This window comes from Leuresthes tenuis, unplaced genomic scaffold (assembly GCF_036924035.1).
Source record: "Leuresthes tenuis unplaced genomic scaffold, fLeuTen1.0.hap1 SCAF_17, whole genome shotgun sequence".
NCBI lineage: Eukaryota > Metazoa > Chordata > Actinopteri > Atheriniformes > Atherinopsidae > Leuresthes > Leuresthes tenuis.
Window position 1 is genome coordinate 7,922,688 of NW_027325371.1, and position 12,420 is coordinate 7,935,107.

Consider the following 12,420-nt stretch of genomic DNA (forward strand, 5'->3'; position numbering starts at 1 on the left):
GCTAGGACGTGTTATTGAAAACTCGTGACAACGTCATAGCAATGTCAGCCGTGTGCCACAGCTGCACAGTTCAGAAAGAAACCTGCTCACATGTGGGTTTAGCAGGAAAAAAACCCACTCTGGCTTTTTCAGTGTGAGCTGTGCACAATGTAAAACTTTCAGAAAGTTCTTACAATGCACCGATTCCAAAGATAAACAAGCATCAACCATCGATACATACATCTTTCCTCCCCAAACAGGCACACCAGAACATATTTGAATACTGAACTAGTTAACATGTCCGGGATTGTCAAATTCAGTGAAAGGTTTGAGCTAAAAGACAAAGCATTTGCCCACTGGTGATGACTGACAGGCATCACAATAGAGAGTGTCACAGTGAGCCTCAGCTCAGTAACGGTTTATGTCACCGGAAAGGACGCCACCATAACTTAGCAAAGCTTGGTGGTGAAACACAGTTGAGCTCTTTAGCCATCAGAATGGATTAGACATTGTGTGTATAAATAAGGTTGAGAAATAGCTTTAATAATGTGATTTTGTAACAATATGTTAATTAGCCATGTTCTTGGTATCAATGTGGATTATGAAAATGAGCAACATAAAGCTTCTTACTTGGAGGAGAACACCTGACTTCCAGCTAAATGAAGGGAAAGGAGCTGCACAATAGCAACAGAGAAAATTCCAATTTCAGTTTGTTTGTTTGCAGTTTGCATATTAAAAACCAAAACAAAGATTCAACCTTAAACAGAAAAACTTTAATTTACAACGGAAGTGTCATAACAATAGTGAGACACACCTCACCGTCTTACTTGCATGACTGGAAGTTGCAAACTTGCAGGGTGCAGTAATCTCATTATATTGTCTGTAATCAACAGCTTAAACACAATAGTTTTGGCACCAGAAGAGAAAACAAGCACTGAGATATTCAGCTTTCAGCATATATGAATGAAAGACCAAGCCCATAACTAACAGCTTTCACAGCTGTGAACAACTCTTTTCATCTGGCTGGGTTTTGACAATGGGAGAAACCTGTGGTGAAATACGATCACAAATAAAGCAGCACTATGCACGTTCACTTAAATTACAGCTTATCGTGGTTCAATATTAAATCAATCATTCTTTTCCTGCTGGAGAATTTTAAGTCCCAGCAATAAAGTCTGAAACACCCATCAGCTCTTCGATGAGAGTCAACACAGTTCAGACAACTTACACAACACAACATTAACGGCTAATAATATCTATGATGTGTAACACCAACCCTGACATGATGTAGTGCAGATCCACTCAGAGGGTCAAACAGTCACAAGTTGCATCACTTCCTTCCTCCTGCAAATCTCTGCTTTATTAGTTTTCTTTCATATCCCTGCTTTCCCTCAGGAAGCAGTAACAAAGGTTTTAGTGTCACATTTACAACTGATGCAGCATTTTTCAAGAACTCTGCAAAACTCACTATTTACCGTCACTGTTTGGCACTTCGTTTACAGGCGCTGCTACAACCGAAAATGAGCACACACATTCACAGGGACACATTTATGCACACTCACACATACCTTCTTATCAAAGTCATCGTTCAAACTGTTCCCTCTACTAATGTTTCTCTCCCTGTTAGGATCTCTGGCACAAAGATAAGTTCACCAGACCGCCCCGAGCAGAACGACGAGGAACTGATGAATGAAAGTGTGTGAGCATGAAGACGGAGCTCTCCCCCTTCAGCAGAGCAAACCTAACAGATTGACTGTCTGAGTAAATAAAGCAAGGCCGTTAAGAATACTGGCGCTGGTCTTACCTGTTACCATCGTTCTCTTCTATGTTTAATTAAGATGTGTAATGAAAGAAACTCAAGAGAAAAGTGCTCCTTCCCCTAGTTTTCCTTCTCTCAGCGGGGAAAATAATTCACAATGTTATGTAACAGCTGATAATCAACAATTGCTGGAGAATAACACTGACCTTAAATTGCTCTGAAGTAGAAATGTTAAAAAAGTCTTTATTTTTGGCTGACTGTTAAGAGGATTGCAAACTCTTTCATCACTCACACTGTTCTTGGTGTACAGTTATATTCTACCTTTGCCTCATTGCATATTGAGAGCACAAAAAAATGTGATCAAGAGGAAGTACCATAAGGCAGTAAAAACAAGTACGAGCAAAGCCAAGCGGAGCAGTTCTTACAGAAGCACTGTCCTTTTCATCCCTCACCCCCCGTTTTCTTTGGCACAGATGAACCTGGGAGACTTCTAGCCTGACAAACCTGAATATCACTCATCCTTACAACAGCTAACTTGAAGGCCCAGGACCATTCTGCAAGACTAATACGTCCTCCGACCAAACTAATGTCCTGTCCGGATTATTTCACCTGCAGACTTCTCTCAGTCATCCAGACAAATAAAGTAAAACACAGCCAGCCCGCCTTTGCTGTAGTGTCATCACTATTGTACACATCCCTCAAGGATAATCAAGACAAGACATCACCTCAAACACACCTGTGTGGTGTTCAATCACATCAACTGTTCTTGGTTGTCTAGGGGGCAATGTGACACATGGATAATTGCAACTCTAGATCAAGCGACTGTTCATAGGGAATCCAGGAGAAGGATTGGGAGGCACCTTAAGAACGTTGCCTCCAATTCTGGAGGAACGGGAGTTATCCCCCATCCATAATATAGCCTCGTAATCAGTCCACTGATAAGTTAATCACTCACTTTCTTCTGGCTGGGTCTTGACATGGGGAGAAACCAAAGCTCCTTTTTTTTTACACTTTTCAAGAAAAAAACATTCACACTTTAAAAAACTGCTCATGTTTTTGTCATCGCTGTGCTCTCAGATACAAAGAGGTCTATTTGAGATGTTTGTGTTTTCCAGACTGCTGCTTTGAGAAAACCAGCCAAGAGAGGGAGCGATGATTCAGCAGCCCCAGACGTCTGTAATCACCACTTCACATCTTCTGCTGTCTCTTATTCTACGCACTGCAGTTCTCTGTTTTCCAAAAATATCCAAGCGTTCAGCACAGCTTGCTGCTGCGAGAGACATGGGAATTACTTATGCTCTTTGAAATTCCATAGAACAGACATGCATGTTACCAGAACTTGAATTATCTCTACCCATATCCCATCACCTTCAATTCAGTTCCTGGCTCCTATTTTCCGTAAAGCCAGTGAGGTGAGCAGAATGGTGTAGACAGGCTGTTATTCCAATTCTCATCATTATCATTATTCCACTGTAGTGTATATAATCAGGTTTACTAATTCAAGCTTGCACCGAGGTGTCCTAAGTCCTTGAGAGGATCGGCCAAATCTTACATTAGGGAAACAGTGGCTATAGGCAGAGGTAGTCTACCTGAGGGCAGAAATTTAAGAAACCACTCACAGATGTCAGAGGAGCTTTAACATACACAAACCTTAAAATGTGTCTCTCTAAACTCTATAACTACTGTGCAATTTCCACTTTAAGTGCATTTAAACACTTTTGAGAGCTTGACAAAGTTTCATCATATGGACACCAATTCCACCAATATATCTGGGTAGACACGGTGTGAAAGGAGTACATATGCATAAGCACATGTTAGTGTACAAACAGATGTACACAACAGGACCTCTGCATTCATATTGGTTTTGCTTGTGAGGATATAACTAAGAATTTGCTGAAAAATATATAAGGCAGTGTCAGAATTTGTCCTTTAAACTACAGATATATTTAGCTGAACTACAAATAAATGTATAAAGATTTGTGAAAAGCAAAATGGGAATATTCCATCTATCTTTTAGATTTTAGTATGTATATTACAGCCCATCGTTAAGCAACCCACTTCATTCTTAAACTGATAAGAGGACCATTGAATCAGTTTGACTCAAACCTAGTCTATATGTGGTCACTGGTGAGAGGATGAATTTATATTCTCTCGCTCACACAGCAAAACAAACAGAGATGGAAGGAGAGATTATCTCAAGTAAAAAGACACAGCTAATAAGTTTGGAAGTTTTTTCTAACCATTATATTCTGTGGACATCCCCTGCATTGCACCATATTTGTCTATCCTTCTCTGAACAACCTTAACCCAACTTCTACATGCTTTTTTTTGCTTTTTTTTCAGATCTTAATGTTTGCCTTTTGAAATGCTGCTACATCCACAAGAGCTAAAAGAGAGTGAATAAAAAAAAAAATATATATATATATATATATATAAATGCTTATGGTATTCTGTTAGGAATTAGGAATTAATTAAGATTTTTCCTGAAATTACTGTTAAAGATGCTGACTGCACCTTCACTAGTTCTTTTAGTCGTCCAATCCCTCTTTTCTGTAGCCAGGAGTGTACCCAGACTTGCAGCTGTCCAAAGTCCAGCGTTACATAACATCACAAACTCCCCCTCTAGGCACTTTGAAGTCTCTCCACCATGACACTGTCACCCCACTGAGGAAATTACAAGAGGACAAAGCTGGGTGCTGGCTTAAGGGACAGACACACAAACTCTTCTCTTCTCTTCCAAGATCTGCATGTTGAGGGCCAAGTTAATGAGGTAATGCTGTACTGTAATTGCTCATTTGCGTTGCTATTCCCATGGACCCAAAGCCCCTTCACCTTCTGAACTTCCACTCAAACACACATGCAATGTGCTGTTCAAGTATGAGTGGGTGACTGAAGCTCTAAGTGAAACATTTCTACAAGCGCCTGATGCATTTTGCCACTATGCCCGGCTTGAAAGAGCTTGCACCATGTCGAGTCAAATGAGTACTGCCTGTTTCAAGCTGCTAAGTCAAAGCAAACCCAACTTTGACTCATCTGACAAAGGGGAGAAAATAAAATTTCATGACACTTTATTCAGGCTCCGTGTCTAGAATGTTTTACTGGCGTGCTTTCAATATTTCAATGTTAAATGGTCAAACCCACTCTATAAGGCATGTGTAGGATCACCACAAAGCAATCTGCAACATTTGCCTATAGAGTAGAGCAATGGACTAGTTCTAATTAACTGAAAACAGCCATCTGAGGAGCATCTGAGGCTGAATTAAGAAACTTCTTCAGAACGTGCTCAGTTTAACAGTGTAGTTTAAGCATAACGTCTGTTAGTGACAACTCGCCAAACCTTTCGAGTGCATGTCAGGAACTTGTTTGGAGAAAAGAAAAGTGAAAATTCCCATCATGTTTACAGGACCATGCAAAATACTTACTCTGTGCACGAAACACGTGTCATTAATCTTATCAAAATATTAAAACTCTTTTCAAATTCTAAAATCTAACATCACTAGTATCACCACTAGTTTTTGCCCTTCTAATACATACTCTATATATAGAGTATACTATGTATCAGTATAGTTCAATTGTATATAAAATGTATTTTCATCAGTCTACTAGAGTTAAAAAATAAGCTGTGCATGGACATTTCATGTCATTTCAAAAACTATGATTGATGTTTTTCTGAAACAAAAATACATCACAATGACCAATTCCAGCAGTCACTGGAGATTTGTCATTAATCACAATTAGAACAAACAATATCTTCCACCTTTCCCGTCATTTCTTGCTCATTATGAAGAATGAACTGCCTCGAGCATTTGACACAAAAGGTATTCAACAGTCCTCTCTTACAGAAATATTTACTTTGATTGGAGGATCTTCAGAATGACAGCAGAAAATAATCGTATCTTAATTTGGATTCTACTCATTCTAAATTAAAGCAATCGAGTGCTGGTTTAATGCTGTTATATTCTGCATTTGAACGTTGGTTATAATAACGTGTTAGTCTGTCTGTTGGGGTTTTCATTTTTTCACAGTTGCTAGGTCTAATATGACAGAATGCAACTCTCCAGTGTGTCCCACCTACGCAATTACTTCTATCTCCACCAAGGACCCGATGAGAAGGTCTGTTAAGAGACTGCACAGCATCTTTGCTGTTGTAAAATCATAACATGTCCTAACATTATCAGGAGGAAACTTAAATTCTGGTCTATGCTGGTTTGCAGAAGACCATTTAATTAACCTCCAGTAATGAAAGCACTAATTAGGGCTGGGCTGCCATTAAAAATATTTTAATCACACCATCCATTACTGACAGAGCTAAAAAGAGAAATACAGCATGCTCCAGGCTGGGTAATCAAGTTTATATTTGGAGAAAGTTTCAACATAGACCACATTTTATGTTTAGAGTGGGTAAAAATGACTTGTACTGCAACTCAACCATAAAAAACTTTATGCTAAATGTATTAACAACTTCCATTCTAAACTATTTTACAGCTTGAGCACTATCTCATTCTAAACTTGAGATATGATCACAGTTTACCTCATCAAGTGTAAATTACAACTACATTTACAGTGTACAGTTGCTGCCATGGTCATTTTCACCATCTGCAAGCATGAGATTTAAGTTCTGACATAGTTATTTTTTCCAGACCATTAGGCCACAAGCTTATGTGAGTTTGACACCAAGCAGGATCATGTGAATTTCCCCAAGTGAAGCTGTTCTCGTGCTTCTCGCACTCGTATTTCACAGTGACATCAAAATTCAGGTATTTTCTCTTTGTGCTAAACTTCTACAGAGAGTTGCTGAACTAAAAGCTGTCTAACTCTCATATTTTTTTCTGGGGTATCCACTGGAATTCTTTAAAACTGGACATCTCTCCACCACCCTGGACATGAGCTACATTTATAAAGGCCATTGTTTATTCGGCTTCCCTTACTGTTGTACCACTGCCAGCAAATTCCCATTGTGTCACCTTGAGAATCATTGACAGCGAGAATAAGGGCTTCTATCACCAACCTTCATTATACCACAAGGTGGGTTTCCTGCTCCCTGACTTCTCTCCGCGGAATTATCACGGCTGCCACTCCCGATCCTTGGACTACTGTGTTCCCTGTACCGTCCATTGGTGTAAACTCCCTCAGTTACATAGCCTTGGGCAGCGGCCGACACCTCCAAGTATGTCCGGGTAGCGGTAGGAGGCAGTGCTGCCGCATCGCCGGTGACCCCCGCTATGTTGGTCGCGCCCTGGGCTGGCGGTGCGCTGAGGGCATCCTCCAAAAAATGTCCTGACACTGCATCTGAAGCGTGTACCCCTGCCATGATCCGCCGCTGTTAGAGCAAAGCCCGCTGCCCCTCAATGTAGAAACAACCCATTTTCTGAAGCGCGGATGATGTGCTGACGTCCGGAGCAGCTCGTGTTCTTCAGCAGATCAAAGCTGGTCCATCGCTGGAGCGTGGGAAGCCGGGCTGATCAGACTCAACAGTTCCAGTGAAATAACAAGCTGACAGTGTACCCAGCACGCGATCCCCTGCGCTGAACTCTCTGGGGGCGTGAGCGCAGATTGACTAGAAATATAGACTTGGACTCAGGGCTCTCTGCTGTCGTTTCTGTTTGTCAGCTTGCACTTTCGTCTCTTTGTCCTCAAAAATCTGTTTCACTCACCACGTCCGCTTCTGTAGACTCCGCAGCGCGCCCTGAACACTTTTGCAGTGCTTGCACTGAGGAGAGCTTCCCCTCTAACGTGCATCCGCGGGACGGATCGCGAAAGCGCAATCGCAAAAAGCACAAAAACGCGTGCCCATACTGGCGCGTGCGGGAAGACTAGAATTAAATCAAGGAGGCTACTGCGCGCGCAATCACTGTTTGATTCTTCAGGCGTGTGCGCGCAGTCCCTTTACTCACCACAGACATCGACTGTTTCAGGGAGTTCAGGCAAAGAATTTGTCAGTTTTTCTACACACTTATGCCCCAACAGTGTTATTACACTAAATATATGCATTCATTGTGGGTAGAATACCTTAAAGCTTGTACCTCAGTCCATTACTCTACCTTTTGACCAGCTGCATGCTTTCCACAAGAGGGAGCTCAAGTGTGCTAATTAATAGTGATTGACTGGTTTGTTTGTTTTTTTAAATAGTAAATTAAATTTCTCTTTGTCTTTTTATCTAATTCTAATCATACTTATATACAATTACTTGAATTGTCCTCATCCTGAAATGATCTGGAATATTATAAAGAGCAAAGTACCCTCTTGGAAAGGAAAACTGTAAAAAGTAATTAAACATCTGTTCAAACGCTGCTTCCTATTAAATATGTCAAAACAAGGCAAAGGACAAGTCCGGTAGGAAAAAAAAAGACAGAGAAACAGTGACAGAGAACATGAAGTGCTGTGCTAAACCGTAGCTCCAGCTGTTCAGAGTTGCATGAGAAGGTCAGTGCTGCAGCTCAGCAACTGGATGAGGACCAACACATCAGTGAAAAGGGTTGTCCCCGTTTCTTCCAGGTGGTTGGGTGCTTTGCAGGTAAATATAGAGAGCTGACTTAACACAAATGTTTCATCTTTCAATTGAGAATAAAGTCTCAGTGCAGAGTTAAAGGAACATTGTGCAGGTTGTGTACTGAATGTACAGAAGTCGAGAGCGGCCACGATTTTCTTTATATAATATGCAAGATCACAAGTTAATTAACTCATTATCCCAAGATGACAAAGCTTGTATTGTACGGATTAATTATGTCACTATCTCAAGATAACAAGGATTATTTTTGTCATGATAATGGATAAATTAATTTTGAGAAGACAAGGCTTGTATTCTCGAGATGATAGGGCTGAAGAAAAGCCACTGGCTAAAGTTGAGATGGTCAAACTCTTATCTATGCCCCGAGATGCCACTGTCTGTGCGAACATTTAGTAAACTCAGTGCAGCAAATAGAATTAAACATGCCTGTCTTGACTTCATATTGTAGATCCTCCCCAACTGTCATGGCAGCGATAATGAATGATGTTACCACATAGCACTCATTTTTGAGCTAAACATAGTAAAACCAAAGCCCATTTCTTCAAGGGACTATATGAAATCACCCTGTAAAAACAGGCCCCAGAGACAAAAAGATAAATTAATATGCAAAACTATCTTTGTTATCTCAAAATAACAGAATATTCAACTTGTGAGCTCAAGATAACAGCATCAAAATAAATTGCAGGCAAGGCCTCTCTTGGTTTCCGTACTGAATTCAAATTTTTTTAATGCTCATTTTCTACGATGTGTGTGAGGTGAATCTGTGTTTGGAGTGGCCATTATCCATTATTTGTGTGATATGGGCTCGGGAGTAGATCGTTTGATAGTGATGTATTCAAAGGTTATGACACCATGGAGAAAAATCTGCAAGCACAACTATGCAGTGCAGGTCCTGATGCTGCAGAACCTCCTGCCAGGCAGCAAAGTGTCAAACAGTATATTGAATGTGTTAGAAGCGTTCTTCACAATACCACAAGTTCTGTGCGCACAATGTGTCTGGGACATGTTACACTCAAATGGGACAATATATCATCACATAAAACAGGAGAGATAACATAATAATGATAATGCTAATAATAATATTTAGATTTATGTTTATATTGTTCTGAAGCATCAATTTGTTAAGACGAAATGTTTTTGTTTGTTTGTTTTCTTTAACCTCCAAATGTGCTAATACAGGAGTTTACACAAATCTATAATTTCACAGTATCACCCCTCATCAAAGATGGTCTTCCATCTCCTTACCCCCCTCCTCTTAGTTATTGATTTGAAGACAGTTAGCAGGAGGGAACAGCAAAAGTGATGCTGTGGCTATCAATGCCTTACATTTGCTTTCAAAGAACACTGGAAAGCTGTGGTACAGGACCATTTTTTCAGATAAACTTGGCATCCCATTCTTACAGTCCATATCATAAAACTACGTATCTGCGGCATGTTTCTGAGATCAGTCTAAAATAGACCACAACAACGCAGGGTGTAACATTCAATGTCAAGCCAGCTGACATCATCAGACATGACATGACCAGTAAACTGTATAACAGTATACTAATATAATCTAATTTTTTACTCCAGAAGGCAAATCAAATCATAGTTAGTCTTTTTGAGAGAAGTCATGAGCGACAAAGCATGAGGATTGTTCATCATTCTCAAATATAGTTAGACAAGATGGAACAAAAGCGTCATCTTTAAAAAAAAAAAAACAGAAAACTTTATTCTATTTTTCAGTGGTTATCACATAAATGCTGCACACAAAGGGGAAGTTCTACCAAGGGAAAAGACACAGCCATGTGAGACACTCAGGAGACTGCTGGCACTGTTTGCAATCATCATGTGCATTTTGTCAGAGGGCAGAACAGTCTGTAGAAGTTAAGGTTCTTGGTCATGGATCCTGGTATTTCTATGTGGATTTTTTTTTACAGACCTTGGTGGAGATAAATCCCTTTAACTGGAGCACAAATACAAACTTTCAATTTACATTCAGCCCTGTGGATGAGAATGTGATGAACAGAAAAGTTCCCGTAGGAACTTTGGAGTCCAGCTCTGTCTCAAAGACAGACAGGAGAAAAACTCAGGGTAGAGAAGACGTGATTGAAGTTAGCGAACGCGCAAAATCACAGAGAAATAGACAGAAAAGTAGACGTGATATTGTAGTGCTTGTTAGTATACCAGGGCAATGTTTTCTTGGAAGAGGAACCTGGAGAGAATTCATACCCCTTTCTTTTCCTCATTCACTCACTGTTCCCTCTACTTTCCTCTGTGATCTCCCAGGGTCATGAATTATGCATTCTCAGAAATAATTTAGCAAAACTTCTGCTTTTAAAAGCCTCCTCACTCAACCCAGCTGTCTCACTTTAATGTAAAAAGGCCTCTTACGACCAGTCTCAAAAGTCCTGAGTTCTTAAGATGTGACCAGTCAGCCTTTTTAGGTGGGGTGATTGATCTATCTACAAACAGTATATGTACTCTGAATGGTCTCTCTTTAGTCAGTGAAAGCATTAAACTCCATTCAACAACCAGATCAGGACTGGTGGATGGAGAGCAACATTTTAAAAATATCATTTTCTCTAGACTGGGGATAAAATGATCTTAAACAGAGCACTGAGTGAGAAAGAAAGTGAAATACAGAGTAGGCTGCATCAGCAAGAATAAAAGGGTATTTTGAAATAACACTTGTTTTTTTCCATTGAGGTTTGCTATAATTTCCTGTGGCAGGATGTCAGCCATGGCTGCATACAGTAAGGCATCACCCCGTCCTGTTGCAGTAGTTGTAAGGTTCAGACCAATGGATCTTCCATCTCCCACCTTCAAGCCTCAACAATGTCTCTCCAATGGCCTATCAAAATGCAACTGTCTACTCATCAAGTATACTGATCCTACTGTAGCTGGCCAAAAAGAGAAAATGATGTAGATGAAAAATAAAAGAGGAGTGGGTGACATTGTTGATTTGTTCAGGATTCAATACCAAACTCTGTGATTTGGTTTAAAAGTCATGCATTTTTCAATTTGTTCCCTGGCATCTTGATTTCTCTGCAAGCGTTTACAGCATCAGGTACAGCTGACATTTCTAAGTACAGGAGAATATATTGAGGAAGCGAAACCACAAGAGCAAGATTCATGCAGTCTGTGAATTGTACATTTGAATAATGGTATTTATGAAGAAAGTTTCTGCTGCTCATTGCTCGGGAGCAGAGGGTGTGTTTACGTCAGTTGTGTCAACACTCTTCTGGTGATTGCCCATGTGATTATCAATCCAAAAGGAACTGAAACCATTAACGAAATTAACTTTTTATAGGGTGTTGTTCTTTCACTGTTTGTTAAAAGCACAATCTATGATCTAGATAAGGATACCCCCACAAACTGGAATCTTGGTAAACATGATTCTAAAGAACTTCTCAATTTTTCAGTCCAACATTTTTGCTTATCATGCAAATTTTACATAGATTTTGTAAATTTGTCTGTATCTTAGATGGGATTAGAGTAAAACTTGAATTATCCAGGATCCCACACTTGAAAAAAGTGAAAATGTTACAGTCAAAAGGTGTCAAACAAGAGGATGGTGCTCAGGATTGAAGAAATGGAGTTAACAGAAGGCAGGACAGGAGAGCTACTTGACAGCTACAAGTACCAAGCACAGAAAACTGGAAGCATCAGCGAGGATGGAAGGAGATCAGCCACAGTCAGCAAAGAGAGAATAAGATCCAACCTTTACAGGAAATTTAAAGTGACCACTGGAAGACATAAAAGTCACTGACATGCAAGTGCAATTCATTAATGATAATTTTTAAAAAACCTACTAAGTCAATAAAACATTAATACACGGTCCTGTCTTTTTATTAGACTTTACTGACATCTAGTGGTAACTTTCATGAGCTAGAACAAAGACAAAAATCCATTATTAGAGGACTTACCAAGCACTGTTAAAGAAATCCAATCGGTAATAACATTTAGATAATCATTAGTATTTCATAGTAACAATGTTGGACTTAAATGACCAAATCATAAAAATAAAATTTGTCTCCTATGTTGAAATAACGCAGTTCACGAACAACAACACAAGTCCTCTCAATAAATAACCAGTGTCGAACTGAAGCAGGTGCTTTAAAGAAACTATCAAAAAGAGAAATAAAACCAAGCACAGAAAATGAAAAAAGACATTAGAGACATTTCCACAATG

General features: G+C 39.8%; 1 protein-coding gene across 1 annotated transcript in view; it reads right to left on the minus strand.

The window, feature by feature from the left end:
- The window catches only part of stat5a (signal transducer and activator of transcription 5a), a 116,874-nt gene that overhangs the window by 53,219 nt on the left and 51,235 nt on the right, over positions 1–12,420 (minus strand). The window contains 2 exon segments of the mRNA XM_072369564.1: positions 6,747–7,051; positions 7,054–7,082. Of these exon segments, the coding sequence (XP_072225665.1) occupies positions 6,747–7,051; positions 7,054–7,082 (334 nt within the window).